The sequence below is a fragment of the Trichechus manatus genome, unplaced genomic scaffold, assembly GCF_000243295.1.
Source record: "Trichechus manatus latirostris isolate Lorelei unplaced genomic scaffold, TriManLat1.0 scaffold00017, whole genome shotgun sequence".
NCBI lineage: Eukaryota > Metazoa > Chordata > Mammalia > Sirenia > Trichechidae > Trichechus > Trichechus manatus.
Window position 1 is genome coordinate 17,540,341 of NW_004443953.1, and position 18,448 is coordinate 17,558,788.

An 18,448-nucleotide genomic window follows, 5' to 3' on the forward strand; every position below is an offset into this window, starting at 1 on the left:
GAAAATTAGTCTTAGAGAGCAAGGAAATTTAGTGATCATGTAGTCCAACACTGCATTTTGCATATGGCAGAAACAAAGCCCACAGAGCTCAGCCGCAGGCACACAACTGATTAACAGCAGCCCAGAGAGGATGCCAGGGCACCTGTGTCTGGTTCCAGGCTCATTCTACCACACTGTGCCGCCTTTTCTGGATATTCTTCTTCCTGTTTCTGGATTTGTCAAGTGCATGATACAGTGGCAATGCATGTAGGCTGGCTATTCCAGGACCATGGAGTGCCTAGCAACGCCCTTGGCTTAAAAAGAAGTCCATGAGTCATCTCCCAACCTCCATCCAGCAAACATTTATGAAGCACTTGTGGGTGCCAGAAGGAACCCAGCTGATGCAGTGGATGAAGCGCTTGACTGCAAACTGAAACGTTGGTGGTTCGAAACCACCAGCGCCTCCACAGGAGAAAGATGTGACAGTTGGCTTCCGTAGAGATTTTCAGCCTTGGAAACCCTATGGGGTTGCTCTGAGTTGGAATCAACTTGACAGCAGTGGGTTTGGTGTGGGTGCCAGACTCTGGGGACACTCAGTAGGGAAATGTCGATCTGGCCCAGTCCTGGAGCTTAGAGTCTGGTCATTGACCCCAAGCAAAGCAGAAGTGACTGCATTTCCTTCTGTAAGAACGGCACAGAGTGTATTTCTCAGCTATAGACAATTGATATATTAGTAAAGCTTTTAAATCCACACTCACCTGGAGAATGAAGGAAGCCCCCTTCTTCCAACCCCAGAGGTGAAAGGTCATTTGGAAGGAGAAAATAGTTCCTCATTGACCTCAGTAGAAACTATGCATTCTCAGGAATTTGGGAGAATAAAGTCAACAATCCTTTTAAAAGTGGACTTTCAAAATATGATTACTTCAACCAAATGTAGAAATAAGTAGCTGTTTATAGAACCACGGGCTGGGACTTTTTGAAATGGAGGTTTCTCTAAGAGCAATACTTAATCTAAATATTGTCTTTGATAATTTGAAAGAATACATTTGAGGGGTGTCTTAGCTATCTAATGCTCCAGTAACAGAAATACCACAAGTGGGTGACTTTAAAAACCAGAAATTTATTTTCTTGCCATTCAGGAGGCTAGAAGTCAGAATCCAGAGTGATGCCCTAGAGGGAAGTCCTTCCTTGTCTGTTTCAGTTTCTGGTAGCTGCCAGCAATCCTCGTAGATCGGTCTTTGTCACCTGTCTTCCTCTTCTCTCTCTGTATATATCTCCGTGTCCATTGTGCTCTTTTTATAACTCAGAAGTAATTAGACTTAGAACCCACTCTGTTTGGGTATGACTTAATTAACAACAAAACAAGCCTTATTTCCAAACAGGCTCATATTTACAGGTATAGGAGCCAGGGTTTCAGTGTATATTTTGGGAGGACACAGTTTAATCCATAACAAGGAGCTACATCTTCTCAGTTTCTAAAGTCCTCTTAATCATTGACTCTTAAATTTTTTCACCCCCTAAGATCAGGGTTCAGACATAGGGCAAAGTAAGCTCAGCACTTGGGGGCAGTAATATATGAAGAAACTAGGGAATGTAACCTCACGGTCATGAGGATCAATGGAAGATGGACTTAAGAGTCCAGGGTTTTTCTCTGAAAGAGTCTACTAGCCAACCCCTCAGGAAAGATGAAAAGTCAAAGCCCTCTTAGTGGTCACAAGCCCACGTTGGTGTTACCAGTCCTGGACTGTTTAACAGCCTTACAGGGACCAAAATCTGTTGCCGTTGAGTCGATTCGGACTCATAGCCACCCTATAGGACAGGGTAGAACTGCCCTATAGGGTTTCCAAGGAGCAGCTGGTAGATCCGAACTGCCGACCTTTTGGTTAGCAGCCAAGCTCTTAATCACTGCACCACCAGGGCTCCGACAGGGGCAGGGCCCCCCAATTTAACACTAGATGAAGGGATCCAATGTTCTAGCAGCTCAGGACCCAAAGCAGCTGTGAACTTTGTAAAGTAAGATCCCAGACACATTCTCCAGGGCCCCCACTGGAGGCCTTGCAGTGATCTGGTTTGGAAAACGGCCTTCAGAGGTTTGTCCTTAGCCTTCCCCACAGGCATGAGAACTTGTCCATTAAGCTTCAGAGGAGAGAGCTTTAGCCGCTTCCTAAAATTGCCAGAATGGCTGTTCTTTGCTGTTATCGATTTCTGACCTACCCTTTGGACAAAGAATTCATTTTCTGTCTGGAATGTCTTTTCGTTAGATTCTTGCAGAGAACTTTAATTTTAAGCAAAAACTTTCATATTTGGATTTTTCTGGCATTTGCTGAAATGTTTTATTTATACTTTTAATGTTTTTCCTATTAAGTCTTCTTCCCTGGTCATTTGTTCTGTTTGCTTTCTGTTGGTTTAAATTAGTTGATCCTCTGGTCTATTTTAAGAGATTGTACAGTGAAAGCTGTGAGAGCTGGAACTTGATGGAACTGCCCTGGTCTTCCTGGTGTTGCAAGTTTTCCGCCTCTGACAGGGTGCTGTCTCACCACTTTTCTATCACTCTGTATTAGTGGAAAATATTTGCGTTTTCCTTCTCTGACAGGATTCCGCCTTATACAGGTTCTGGCTTTCGCAAGTTTTACTATGTATGAAGAAATCTGTAGTAAATTTTGTAATTTAAGAAGGTACACCTATGGAGAAACCCCCAGAGTATGGACCCCGGACACTGTTTTAGCTCAGTAATGAAGTCATTCCTGAGATTCACCATTCAGCCATTGATTAGCCAGCCCCATAAAACAAAATGAGACTAATGGGGCACAACAGCCCAGGGACAAGGACTAGAAGGCAGAAGCGTACGGGAAAGCTGATAATAGGGAACCCAAGGTCAAGAAGGGAGAGTGTTGACATGTTGTGGGGTTGTTAACCAATGTTAAAACCATAAAACAATATGTGTACTAACTGTTTAATGAGAAACTATTTGTTCTGTAAACCTTCATCTAAAGTACAATAAAAAAAAAAATTAAATAAATAAATAAAAAGGTACAACTAAAAGGCTTTTAAAATCCTGTACTTAGTTCTATAAATTTTCATTTGTGGTGGTTTTGATTGTTGCTGGGTTTATTTTGTAACCAGGACGCAGCGGAAGGACTTTCCATGTTCACTGGGGAAGAGGAAATCTTTGCATTTCAGCGCACGATTTCCCGACTCACAGAAATGCAGACTGAGCAGTACTGGAATGAAGGGGACAGAAACAAAAAGTAACTGTCACTTTTGCATGAATAAAACTCTGGACAAATGATTAATGTGGGGAGAACTGTTGCAGGAGTTGAAAGAATCATTTTCTCATCATTAATTATGCACTTTGTTCTGTGGACCATTTTTATCTAAAATTGCTGTCAAAGATGTAGTGGATTAGTAAGTTAAAGCTATTTTCATAGGTTACTTTTTTGCCATTTATTTGGAGTTAATTCTGCACCACAAAATTAAAATCAGCACTCCAGAAGACTAATGTAGGACCAGACTTTTTAGCTTTATGTTAAGCCACCTGAATGAACCTGGAGTGCACAAACACCGGTGAGCACAGTGTGTTTGGATGTCTCCAAGGTTTGGCTACACGGTGGTCGCGTGATAGAAACACATCTTTCATGAAAGGAAGAAAGAGCCCTACATTTCTATTCAAGACAAAGAAAATGTTCTGATTTATTACAACTAGAGTGAATCATGTCTTAGAATATGGATTATAATATGGTCTTTTTGGTATTAACTATAATAAACCTCCCAGGCCTTCAGGTTCCCTTGCGGTGGAGAGTATGTCTTTTACCCTGAGAGCAAGCTTCACAGGCAGGACCTGATCTCAAGCCCACCCAGAGTTGCCTGAAAAAAATCAAAGATATGACACCATCAGATGTAGAGCAAGACTGGCAAATTCCAGCTGACAGGCAGATCTTCAGGCGGGTCTCCCAACTCTGACAGCCAGCAGGAGTGGGGACCCATGAGAGAGCATCAGGAGGGGGCAGAGTCATAAACATGCCAAGCAGCACAGTGGCGACAGCTCATCTCAGGCTGCCAGGGCCCCAGGGGACAAGTAGTTTCCTTTGCACTGTATCTGTGCCTTTGTTCTTGCTGCAGCCCTGGTGGCACAGGGGTTAAAGAGCTCAGCTGCTAACCAAAAGGTCAGCAGTTCGAATCCACCAGCCACTCCTTGGAAACCCTATGGGGCAGTTCTGTTCTGTCCTACAGAATCTCTATGAGTCTGAAATGACTCAACAGCAACGGGTTTGGTGTTTTTTGGTGCAGCATGCCACAACTCACCCCCATCGCCCTTGCTGCTGCTGCTGTGCGGAGACAGGCCTAATAGTAAGCAGGAAAGAACACTTAAACCTATTTTAAATTAAGCCTGATTTGTCCTTTATTGGGGTCATTTCTTGATTCATTTGAATAAAACCTGACTTTGCTAACTATTGTGACAGAGCGAAAGTTGGGTAAGGCTCTTAGAAGAGTCTAGATCCCTCTTTTAAAAGGAAAAAAGAAAGTGTGAAATTCACAAATTCTTATGAAAATCAAGCATTTTGTTTTGGTTGGCACAAGTGCATCAGTTCAAATAAATGATTACAAGTGTCAGTATAAGTAAGCTCCTTAAACCTATTTTATTTATTAATTATCTACATCAGCCTATTTTGGACATTAGCCTATTTAAGTCAAACATATATACGGATTAGGTACCCAAGTATAGAGAAAGGATGGGAAGTAACCACTATGGGCCAGATTCAATGCTAGGTATCTACATTATCTAGTTAAAAAATAGTTCTCTAAAGTTAATCATCCCTGTTTATAGATAAGGAAACAAGCTTGGAAAAAGTTAAATAGCTTGACCCGAGATTCAGGGCTTTCAACTACAAAACTCATGTACTGCATTTTACACCACACTGCCTCTTATCTCACTATAAAAAAAGAAATTTTGAATGTTGATTTCATTATTTTTTTAACTCAGTGAAGATGAATTTATAATAGAACCATTGCTTTTGAACTCAATAAATATAAAATATTTATCTTAATTCTTTAAACCTTAGCTTTTTGATTTTCACATTTCTTTGGCAATTATTCTGTATCTTAGTAAAAAGATGGTGTGGATGGATGGACAGACAGACAGATTGATAGAAAGAGGAACTAACCCTGAATATGTGAATGTATATAAAACAGACCTCAACTTATTCTTAAGTTCTGTTGTGAAAGTTCATTTGAGGTCAGATATTTGGAAATAAAATTTCATTTTCCACTGAAATAATATAAAGTTAGATAGAGCCCTGGTTCAATGCACAGAGGTCTATGCAGTTGCCAGTGTTGCTGTTTTTATTACTTGTCATCAAGTCAACTCTGACTTATAGTGACCTGACAAGTGAACTTTGCCTGGTCCTGCACCATCTTCATGATTGTCGCTATGTCAGTGCAGCTGCCCTATAATGTTAATACCACAGAACTGAAGCATCTTTAAAACATTGTTTCTGTAGTGTAGAACTGTAGTTCAGGCTCCACCTGAGTAACTGGAGCCTGTCCCCACCTCTGTCCCCCATCTCACATGGCAGCTCCCTGGGCCTGGTGGGAGAGTTCATGGTGGAAGAGGCTTCCTGAGCTGCGGGTGGGGTTTATGCAAGGAGGAGAGCTCTCCTGGAGCAGGGCTGCAGGGGCTTGGTTGGGATTGGTCTTAAGGGGGAGGGAAGAGGAGGGAGCTCAGGGTACTGGAAATGGTACATCTTTATGCTCCTATCTCCTCTCCACAAAGTCTGTTTCATAAAATAGCACATGAGAAAAAGAAACAACAGTCTTACAGAATAGCTGTGGTTACAAGAAAACAATACAGTAGTTCTACTAAAAGAAAATCAGTGCCCAAATGAGATATGAACAACGACTTCTAGACTGGAAAGCATCGTTTCAATTCGTGTGTTTTTCTTCTGAGTCCTGCCTCTATTACATGCTCAGCATTCTTGTCTTTCTCCCCGGGTTTGCATAAAATCTCTCCGAGCAAATGCTCCTTTTTGGAATGCCTAAATTTATACTTAAAGATGGTTATTTGGCCGAGTTCTGCTGTGGAACACCCCCAGTCACATAGAACTCCAGACTGATGAGGTCCTTTATGGTAGGGGAAAATGCTGTGTGCTAAGGGCCGCCCTCCAAAATGATCACTAGTGCCCAGACTTAAAAGAAGACAAGCAAAGAAAAAGGAAAACGTTTCATAACAAAAGAAAAAGAAAAACGGGATCACTGTATTATTATTATAGTTCTTTAAGCAGTGGATGAGCTTACTTGCTGACTTTAGGAATATGAGAAGGAAAACATGTGAACTTTTAAACCTATTTTTAATGTTTATTAGGCCAAAAAGACAACAGTGCCATTGTAATCAAATGTATGCATTTTCAGTGGGATTTCAAATTTTAGTCATAGGACAATACCTTTATCTTCCTGAAGTATATTTCCTGGACCGGCAAGTGTACAAATAACAATTTGAAAATTACTTCAGGATTTTGAAAAAAAAATTTTAAATTTCATTTCCAAAATATATAAATGGCTGTGCATATATCCATTTATTTGTTTAATATTAGTTATTTAATTTAAGAAACACATAGTGCTTAGTGTGTGTCTGGCATGGTCCAGAGTGCTTTATAAATAAACTCTTCTGATCCTCATAGCCGTCTTAGAGATAGGTTATCACTATTTTACAGGCAGGGGAGCTGAGGCACGGAAAATGGGTATAACAGAATATTGAATTGCTAAAATGTCCATTGGAATCAGTAAAACAAAACACTAATTTATTAAACTTTCAATCCAACTGCCTCTGTCCCAAAAATGGCATTTCTAATCCAAGGAACTCGAACCTACACTTGCAGCCCCTTCATCTGGGATTAAAAACACCCAAAGTGATAAGGGTCCTGACTTTCTGACTTTGGGGTTCCTGTTCAATTATGGGAACCTGTCTGGCAGCAGGTCTGTAAGTGATCTTGTAAGTTATAAGTGATCTTCATCAGATCCACTAATCTCACGAGACATCACTTGTTGGTAGAAAAGGACTTTTTTTGGAGATAAGTTTAAAACTTTTTCTTAAGGCAGAATTAACATTAGTTTTTCCAATTAGCAGGGAGCCTCTTGGAGGTGCAATGATTAATGTTCTCGGCTGCTAATCAAAAGCGTGGAGGTTGAAGTCCACCCCAGAGGTGCCTGGGAAGAAAGATTTGGTGATCTACTTATGAGAAATCAGCCATTGAGAACCCTGTGGAGCACAGTCCTACTCTGACACATGGTCGGAATCACCTTGATGGTAACTGGTTTTTGTTTTTTTTTCATTAGCATATAAACAAAACCAAACCCATTGCCGTCAAGTCGATTCCGACTCATAGCAACCCTATAGGACAGAGTAGAACTGCCCTATAGTGTTTCCAAGGAGTGGCTGGGGGATTTGAACTACCAACCTTTTGGTTAGCAGCCGAGCTCTCATCCACTGTGCCACCAGGTTTCCTCCATTGGCATAGCAGTTCATTTTTCTGGCAATGAGAATTATAAATAACAAAATCTGCCCTCTCATTGTGTGTGTGCCGACTCTGTACAGCATCTTACTGGAAACCTCACATCTGTTACCTTCTGTCTGCAATGGCATCAAACTCCAGGAGGACATCATCTGTCTGTGAAGTTTCCTCTCTCAGGACTGTACTCTGCAGGTCACACAGTGGCTGGCTACTGTCCTCTATGATGTGCCTGCACTTCTCAGAGCACAGTGAGAAGCACTCAGGATCTGGAACTGGAAAACCTGGTTCTGCCACCTATTGCTTTGTGACCTTGAACAAGGCTGCTCCAAGCCCCCGTTTTTCATCTGTAAGTGGAAATGATAATGCCCATTTCATAGAGTTGTTCTGAGGACAGTTGATGAAAAGCATTTTGCACATGGTAAGGGATTAAATAGATACTGTTATTGATACTAACGATTATGATCATAAAGTGACAATAAATACTTACTGTCTGCTTTGCACTATAGCCCTTTGAGGAACACAGAACAGTAGGAGTCACATCCCAACCCAATAAGTTTCTAGTGGAAGAGAAAAGGTACACATTAAATGACTAGACACCAAGGGCACAGAATTCTGGCTTAATAAGATGTTGTGAAATTCAAATCCATTCAAATCTTCAGGATTGTTTAATACAGAAAATAGATTCTTGCTGCAGTTTAGTGAGCTCTAAGATTGCTCAGAAAGATGGCACCATCTTGTGGTCATTGGGATGAACTGACAGTAAAACTAAATCAAGAATGGCACAGGGTTAGGAACAGTGGTTCTCAATGCTGCACATTCCTAGGCCTAGGTCCCACTCCCAGAGATTCAGATATAATTGGCAAGAAGTGGGGCCTTGGCATTTGTACTTTTTAATGTCCCCCTATGGAATTCTAATGGCAGCCAGCATTGAGAACCACTGATCAAGCCATCTGTGGAGCTCTTGCCCGTGACCACACGCCAGTTGGCACATAGATTTAGGCCTAGAGCTGGGTCTCCTGACTCTTGCACCAGGGAGCAAAGGCTGCTGCTGTGAGGCCTATGGGCCCTGGAGCCACCAGGACATCTCAAGGCCTTCCCTGGTGCCTCCCAGTACCTGCTCCTCTCTATCTTGGTGCCATAGACCCTTCTGCCTTTCCTTTCCACCCTCACTAACAACAACATATCTAACTGGGTAGGGCTTCCTAGTTTACAAAGCATTTGTTCCTACCCTATCATTTTATCCACAGCAATTCTCTGAGGAGGTGTGATTATTCCCACTTCCCATGAGGAAACCGAGGCACCAGGAGATTAAGTGGTTTGACCAAGGTAACACAGCTGGTAAGTGGCAGACTGTTACCACAATACGTATCTTCTAGATCCAGATCCTGGCTCTGTGGCCTTCCTTGCAGTTGTTGTTGGGTGCTGTTGAGTTGATTCTGACTCATAGCCACTTCACGTGACAGAGAAGAATGGCCCCATAGAGATTTCTTGGCTGTAATCTTTTTGGAAGCAGATCTCCAGGTCTTTCTTCAGTAGAACCACTGGATGGGTTCTTACAGTAGTAGTAATAATAATTTTGTTCACATGTAGTGAGTCATTCATTATGGGCCTCGAAGGCTGGATAGGATGTACAAGCATGTTGTTCTTCCACCATATGTGATAGCAAAGAACTGGAATCACTAGTTGGCAAAACCTTGAAATACAAATCTGCAAAATAATCCTATAAAAGTAGGTATTATTACCACCAGCCTTATTTGTTTAATGAGAAAGCTGAACATCCAAGAGAGGAACTACTGGAGGCTACCTGGGAGTCCAGCACTAGGGGAATGGCTAAGTATGGTGGACTTTTCCCACAATAGAATCCTCTAGATGAACTAGAATGAACTAGATTTACATATGGCACTATGGACAGATCTCAAAAACCATGTTGAGAGAAAACTAATATTATTAATTTAAATTACAACACAAAATAATTTTTTTAGTACACAAAAGCTAAATATATGTATGGAAGATTAGAGGAAAACAAATATACTAGAGTTAATGCTTATGGAAGGAGGAGAGATTGGGCATGGTGGATGAGAGAAGAAAAGTAAATAAAGGGTGGGGTCAGGGTAAGAATCAGTGCAGGTCAGGAGTTGGTGTATGGTTATTTATTGGAATGAACGGCAAATCTGACATCCTGAAGGTAGGGACAACTTGAGCAGACATGATCCCAGGGCTCCACACCTGTCTTGAGTATTGCTGTAGTACCTGCAGTGGTTCTGGATGCTTCCCAGTTCTCAATATCCACCCTGGGGCTAGGGATGGATTTTGGAGTAGTACAGGACCACGCTAGCCTATGAGGGTGTGGTAGATAGTTGATAGTTCCCATTCCTCTTATTCATTCTTTCATTTATTGAACAAGCATTTTTTGAGTGCTTCTTATGGGAAAGCATTCTGCCAGATGCTATGTGGGATATAATGATGTAAAAGCTTTAACAATAGTGGTAATTTTGATGGGGGTTCTATATGTTAACCATATTGTTCCTTAAGGAAAAGTTACCAATCTAAATAAAAATAAATACCACAATCTCCAAGATTGGCATAGAATGAGACTCTTTTGACTGTAGCTGCCAAGCTTGTCTGAATGTGTGGTCTTTCCCTTTTCCCTAATGTCACCTTCTCCAGAGTCTGGCCCAGGCAAGGACAAGTCATACTTCTGAGTTTCCTCAAATCTCAGCTAAGACAAAACTTTGTTGTTTGGAGAATATAGATTATATTCTACATTATATATAATATTCTATATTATACTATATTATATAGTAAAAAAAAATTGGATTCTAGATGATGTAATAAAGTTTAATTTGATTGTCTTTAGCTAGAATCTTTTCTTTGTTTCAGCTCTACCTCCATATTCCAGACACCTTCTATATCCCCTACCACCAGGGAATATTCCCAAAGACACAATGATGCATCTGAGTGCTTCCCTGGGAAGAGCAAGGTCCAGAAAGACATGACCAGGGCTTGCCTATATCTAGTTCTCTCCTTCCAAGTACAGGAGAGGATCATGCTTCCCAGCCCCTTGGTAGTTAGGCAGGACCATGAGACTAGTTCTGGGCAATTGGTGGTGAGCAGTAGTGATGTGTCACTTAAGATGACACATTGATTAGTTTTGAGATCTTCTAGTTCTCTTCTCTTGCTATGGCAAACTTGGAAATATTATGTGGAGATGGATGCACCCAAGATGAAAGTAGCCTGGAATTTGAGCCACCATCTGGAGAACAACTGCCTGGAAACCTGTGATGGACTTTACATAAGCAAGAAATAAAATCACATTATGATAAGAGATGGAGATTTCTGGTGTTTGTTACCACAGCATAATCTAGCCTATCTATCTTGACTACACCAGCCAACCCTCAGGCCAAACCAGAAAACCAAGCCCTTGCCTTTGAGTCGATTCCTATTCACAGTGACACTATGGACAGAGCAGAGCTGCCCTATAGGATTTCCAAGGAGCAGCTGTTGGATTTGAACTGCCAACTGCCAACCTTTTGGTTAGCAGCTATAGCTCTTAACCACTGCACCACCAGGGCTCCACCCTCAGGCTAGCCCTTCTATTTCAGTTTCTTGTTGAAGGACCTGACTATTCCCCAAAAATTAACACTAAAAATGACTTCTCTCTTCAGCTTTATCTCCAGACCCACATGGTGTGTTCCTTGGGGGACTTAGCAATATCAGCACCTCTTTATCACCACAAATGGCATACATATAACTGTCTTCACCTACCCCACTGCATTCTCTAACCTTTAAATATTTTCTTACTTTGTTTTTGTGTTCTTGGTCACAGTGAAAATATTAGGTGGACAGGTTTATATTTATCATATGACTTGCTAGCACTCAGCCAGCCAAGAAAGCTGCTTCAAATTATCTAATGCTTGGAGGTCAGCCATCAGTACTTTCAAGTTTTGAGTAGCTGCAAGTTATAAAAACCATCTGCCTAAGTATAACATGTGCATTCAGACAGACCCATTTTCAGAGACTAAATCAATTCAACCAAAGGAGAAAACACAGGGCACGCAATCAAGCAATACTAGAACACTGGCTTCTCCTAACCCACAAAGGAATCCAGTCATTTTACTCTTCCAATGAGGTGGGGACCCAGAGGCAGCCGATAGAAAGGGAAAGGTGGGCAAGAAGAGAGCATGATTTGGAGTCACGAGTGTGTTTGGGACCTTCTTGCTAACTAACCAGGCACATAACCTTGGATAAGTCACTCTTTGGCCCTCATCTGTGAAGTTGTTTTGTTTTGTTTTTTTTCCTGTCAAGCTCTGACATTTTATAATTTGATTTAATAGTGTATAGATGCAAATGGACAATAAGCACATGAAAAGATGCTAGACATCATGTCATTAGGGAAATGCCAATCAAAACTATAATGAAACAGTATTAAACACCACTATATCACCGCTAGGATGGTGTGATAGTTAAGGTTGTATGTCAGCTTGGCTGGGCCATGATTCTCAGTGGTTTGGCAGTTACAATGAAAAAGTTCTAGCATTAGATTGTGGTGATGGCTGCACAACTCTGAATATACTAAAAGCCACTGAACTGTACACTTTAAATGGGTAAATTTTATGGTATGTGAATTATATCTCAATAAAGCTGTTAAAAATAGTCTACCAAAAAATAAAAAAAAACAAACCCATTGCTGTCGAGTAGATTCCAACTCATAGCAACCCTATAGGACAGAGAAGAACTGCTCCATAGAGTTTCCAAGGAGTGCCTAGTGGATTCGAACTGCCGACCTTTTGGTTAGTAGCCATAGCTCTTAACCACTACGCCACCAGGGTTTCCAAAATTAGTTACTCATTAATCATTCATTCACCATTTATTTGCTATCTACTCTATGCCAGGAGCTAGGCACACCGAGATGAATGAGACAAACTCTCTAGCCATGATGTGCTTATGATCTACTGGGGACAACCCATGAACAAAATGTGGTAAGTACCAAGAGTGAAGCTTGTCCAGGTGTCCTGGGAGCATGGATGACACTCATGTCAGTTGGGAAGTTTAGTAAAAGGCAGAGAAAGGACAGACTGACAGATACTGTGTGCTGGGGAGGAGAGGTGCAGGCTGACAAGACCCCATCCCTACACCCCAGGAGATGAAATGAGTATAAAAAAAGCTCTACTACAGGGCAGAGTGTGATAAGTATTATGAGAAATTACTGAGTGCTCTGGAAACTCAGAAGAGGGAGATATAATGACTTGAACGTTATTCTTCTGAATGTTCAGAGAGAAATGGGATGTAATTTGGTCCTCCCAGACTTAATTCATCTTTAGAACCCAAAATTTAGAGTATGTAGTGTAAAACTGATGTTATCAAAATGTGCCCCTTATTTTGCATTAATAACCTAACATATATTTTAACCAAATTCTCTAACATGCAGAATATTAAATTCAATTACTAAAGAAGTATCAGTTGATTTCTGTTGATTAGAGTAACATAGTCTGTTAAATTAAAAATAATTGCTTATATTTTTGTGGTACTGACATAATCAGATTTAACAGAACAAAAATAATCCATAAATCCTTATTCACTAACTAGATAGTAGACAAGAATTATCTTAGGTGAAGGGAAGGACAACACACACTACAGGGGAAGTCAGCACAACTGGACTAAACCAAAAGCTAAGAAGTCTCCTGAACACAACCAAACACTTCAAGGGCCAGAGTAGCAGGGGTGGGGTCTGGGGACCATGCTTTCAGGGGACATCTAGGTCAATTGGCATAACAAAATTTATTAAGAAAATGTTCTGCATCCTACTTTGGTGAGTGGCTTCTGGGGTCTTAAAAGCTAGCGAGCAGCATCAATTGGTCCCAACCCACCTGGAGCAAAGGAGAACGAAGAACACCAAAGACACAAGGAAAATATTAGCCCAAGAGACAAAAAGGGCCACATAAACCAGAGACTCCATCAGCCTGAGACTGGAAGAACTAGATGGTGCTGTTTACCACCAGTGACCACCCTGACAGGGAACACAACAGAGAGTCCCTGACGGAGAAGGAGAAAACTGGGGTGCAGAACTCAAATTCTAGTAAAAAGACCAGACTTAATGGTCTGACTGAGACTGGAGGGACCCCAGAAGACCTGGCCCCCAGACTCTCTGTTAGCCCAAAACTAAAACCATTCCCAAAGCCAACTCTTCAGACAAAGATTAGACTGGACTGTAAGACATAAAATGATACTCGTGAAGAGTGTGCTTCTTAGCTCAAGTAGATACATGAGTCTTAATTGGGTAGCTCCTGCCTGGAGGTGAGATGAGAAGGTAGAAAGGGACAGGAGCTGGTTGAATGGACATGAGAAATCTGGGCTGGAAAGGAGGAGTGTGCTGTCACAGTATGGGGAGTGCAACTAGGGTCACATAGCAGTGTGTGTATAAGAAACTAACTTGAAATGTAAACTTGCATTTAAAGCATAATAATAATAATCTGTAAATCCTGATAAGGTAACATTAAGTTTGGAGCAAAATAGAAAACTGATGTATGGGTGAGCTAAACCCCCACCTTAGGACCCCTGCTATGTAGCCCAAGTTCCCCCAGTCACACTGTGAGAAGAAGGAAGGGAAGAATCTGCTGTGAGGTGGCTGGAAGAGGACTTCTTCATGAGGATGGAGAAGGAAGAGACAGGATGTTAACACCCAGAGCTGCTGGTCATGATGGAAGTGTGAAGGTGCCACTTGCCACCGAGTTTCGACCCCTCTCGATCTACCTCACAGCCAGAAATTGTACCCCAGGGTTGGTAGGGGGAGACCCTTAAACTTGTTATCTACCAGCAGCTTGCATCTGCTTCCATTTAAGAGGGACATCATGCTTGGTAAAGTAAAGGGTCAGAGGAAAAGAGAGAGACCCTCAACAAGATGGACTGACACAGTGGCTGCAACAGTGAGTTCTAACAGCACTGATTGTGAGGATGGCACAGGACCAGCAGTGTTTTGTTCTGTTATATATACTTTAGATCACTATGAGTTGGAGTCAGCTCGATGGCATCTAACAACAAAGCCCTCTGCAGCCGCAGCTTCTGTTTTCTGCTTTCATTCGTTCTCTTTCCAAGCTCCTCGTGTGGTGGAAAGGGTCTGGACTGGTCAGAGTCAGCCACAATCAGTGGAGAAAGGAAGGCCCAATGGAAATCCTGAGGCCTTGACAATGGCACCCTCACTTGTCCATTTGCAGGCAGTGAATCACAGTTTAGGTGCTATAGGATGTTATCGACATGGATAATTATACAAAGACAAGACCTTTCAATAATAGAAACTTTACAATATTTTGTAAATGAAATGGTGGGGGGTAAGCATGGTCATGAAAGTTTTTTGTACTCCTTAGATGTTTTTGGATTGTTCATAGCCAAGTGTTTTAAAGAATTGTTGGACTTAAAGATGAGTTATACACTTTTTTTTTTAACAAACAAGCAAACAACAAATGAGTTGTTCCAAATTTGCTGACCTTTCCTGAAATAAGTGGTTCAGTAGTATGCTGCTAACAAGTATTTATAAAACCGGTACCTTTAAGGGATGGATGATGTTTTTGTAACAAGGGTGAGAAAGAAGCAGCTTTACAGCAGCTATAACTGCTGCTATAAAGAGAACATTTTGAACAAGTCTGGAAATGTTGCATCACGCGTGATTTGTGGCCAAAAATGATATAAAGTGTCATCTGTAAAAACTCTCATATCTGCACACTTGGAAAAAGATAAAGTTTTAAAGTCTTGTAATTTAAGAGTTCGTTTGTTAAACACACACAAACACACACAAAATAAAAATAGCTTTTGGTGCCAAGAATATGGAAAAAAAAAAAAAAAACTGCGTAAGTGGCTGATGGAATTGAAAAACTAGTATCATGAATTAGTAAGTATAGCCATTAATGCAACTCTTCCAGTTTGGATCCACATGTCAGTATCTTGTTCTGTGATGACAGCCATTAAAACCAAGTATGGAAATAAATTAAACTTAAAATCAGACCTTGGAATCACAAAGTATTAAACTAAGATTTTTTTTTCCCCTAGGAGAATGAAGCATTTCCAATCACATTCTTCTTTAGAACAAAACCTTTTTGAACCCTGTTAATAAATAGTGATATAAAAATTTAACTATTTATAATTTTACTTTTATTCCATTCTTTAAATTTTTTTTTGTATTATAATATACATATATATTGTTAGAGTAATACAGATCTGTAATTTATGTACAAATAAGCATCATATGTTTAATGATACAAGTGTATGATGAAAAACATTTGGAGGAACCTGGGTGGCACAAGTGGTTTGTGATTGGCTGCTAATCTAAAAGTTGGCAGTTCAAACTCACCCAGTGGCTCCACAGAAGAAAGGCCTGGTGATCTGTTTGCATTAAGATTACAGCCAAGAAAACCTTATGCAGCAGTTTTACTCTGTAATAAATGGGGGTTGCCATGAGTCAGAATCAACTCAGTGGGAACGGGTTTATTTCTTTATTTTTTTTAGTGTGGTACATTTTTATTTGCTTCTTCCCCAGCATCTGTTCCTCTTCTCTATCAAAATTCAGGTCCAGTTTTCTTCAGAGAAAGTCCCCACCCCACTTTGTGGCAGCCATACATGCTGTGTGAGACTGGTACCACTTCAGCTTCAGAAATGACCCCTGTTGGCTTGAGTCAATCAGAAGATCTTATCCCCTTGGCCATCATGATTGGTTTAAAGATGAGCACGGGATCCCAATATGGGCCTCAGAGACAAAGAGAAATATTTACCAAGGGCTTCTGGCCAAGAAGCTTCCTGGATCTTCTGGGAACTTCCTGTCTTTCTCTGGACTATGTAACGCGTAGACCAGGGCTGGCTTGGCACCACTGCAGTGAGTTCTTCAGTCTAGAAATTATGCCAATACATGGGGCGGGGGTGGGGGGAGGCAAAGTAGAGTGAATTACAGAGAAACAGACCCAGAATCCTGAAGATGACATGAATCTTTGGCTAAAACCATGTCTGAAGTCTGCCCTACCTCTGGGCTTTGCAGTTTTATGAGCCCAGAATTTCCTCTTATTTGGTTGGCATTTTATGTTACTCAAAATAGGAAATGTTCCAATTAAAAGAATTAGAGAAGAGTAAATGTGGCTGAACTGTGGAACAGAAGCATCCTAGGCATGGCCAGGAAGGACACTAATGGAAGGTCTGCATTTTGATTAGACTAAAAAGACTTCTTCATAAAGTCTATCCTAAAACACAGTCAGCTCTGCACTTCAGAAAAATATTGGATTGATGAGAGGGTTCCATCTCTCTGGGCACCTCATTTATCCAATTTCAACAAAAGTTCAACTTAACTGAAAGTTGGCACTTGATGTCCTCAGTATCTTTTCATCTGTTTCGTATTTCCTTAGGAGTAAATGAATGATGGATCCAATGGATTCACTCTTCCAGAGTATGGGTTGCAAGGGACAGAGACTCACTCACGCCACCTTGGATAAAGAGAAAAGGTCGACGAGTACAACGAGAGGACATGGAACCAAGTATAAGCAGTCCTCTGTCCTCTGATTACAAATGAGTTCCGTTCCTAAGTGTGTCTTTAAGTCGAGTTATAAGTTGGAAGAGTTATTTTCGGTTGGTATCTAACATCAGTCAAATGTTTGTCTTAGTATAGAGTATACAGTGTACCTTTCTATGCATAAAAAACATTAAAAAAATACTTCCAGATACACTAAAACATCTTTAACTTAATAACAGAGTAATAGTAATAATAATGTTTTGATGTGTGTAGCAAAGTAGCGCCTGTTTGTACTATGAACCATTATATGTATCTCAGATTTTTAATATAATGGGCTTTACGGAGTTGTTTTCTAACTACGGGGTGTACATAACTCAGACGTTCGTAACCCGGGGATTGCCTGTATTAAAAAGCATAGATTTTGGAGTAAGGTTGACCTGGGTTAGAGTCAGTTCTATCTTGAGCAACTTAAGTGTCTACTGTTGGCTTGCATTCACACTTACATGAAAAAAGAATAAAGTAGGAGAAATCAGTCTACCAATTTCACGACTTTTATATAGGTACAATATGACTGTGGTATTGAAGGGATAGTCACAGAGATCAATGGAGCAGAATAAAGAACTGAGAAATAAATCTACACAAATATGCCCAAGTGATTATTTATTTATTTATAAGATATTTGCATTTTTTTGTTTTATTGTACTTTAGACAAAGGTTTACAGAACAAATAGTTTCTCATTAAACAGTCAGTACACACATTGTTTTATGACATTGGTTAATAACCCCACGACATGCCAACACTCTCCCTTCTCGACCTTGGAGGACTTTTTTTTTGCCCAAGTGATTTTTGACAAAAGTACAAAATCAGTTCAATGGGGGAAGGATAGACTTTCCAACCAATGGTGCTGGAACAATTGGACCTCCAAAAGCTAAATAAATAAATAAATAAACCTCTACTTAAACCTCACACCTCATATAAAAATTAACTCAAAATAGATCACAGACTTCAATGTAAAATGTAAAATTTTTAGAAAAAAAATACAGGAGAATTTCTTTAGGCTCTAGGTCTAGACAAAAACTTCTTAGATTTGACACCAAAAATGCAATCCACAAAATGAAAAATTGATAAATTGGACTTCACCAAAATTGAAAACTTGCTCTGTGAATGACTTTGCTAAGAAAGTGAAAAGAAGAACTGCAGATTGGGAGAAAATATTTACAAACCACATATCCAATGAAGGACTAGTATCTAAAATATATAAAAAACTCTCAAAACTCAACGATGGCAAATATAGGGCATTTCCAGATAAACAGAAGTTTAGGGAATTTGCAAAAACCAAAGCAAAATTACAAGAAATACTAAAGGGAGTCCTCTGGTTAGAAAATCAGTAACATCAGATAACAACCCAAGACTAGAACACAGGACAGAGCAACCAGATATCAACCCAGATAGGAAAGACACAAAAGTAAATCAAAGCTA

General features: G+C 40.5%; 1 protein-coding gene across 1 annotated transcript in view; it reads left to right on the plus strand.

Annotated features, from left to right (window-relative positions):
* AFG1L (AFG1 like ATPase) overlaps positions 1 to 3,841 on the plus strand; it is a 237,281-nt gene extending 233,440 nt beyond the window's left edge. Inside the window, exon 13 of the mRNA XM_004372445.2 lies at positions 3,103 to 3,841. Coding sequence (XP_004372502.1) covers positions 3,103 to 3,231 — 129 coding nt within the window. The 3' untranslated portion in view covers positions 3,232 to 3,841. The remainder of the gene's footprint in view (positions 1 to 3,102) is intronic.
* Positions 3,842 to 18,448: the final 14,607 nt, after the last annotated feature.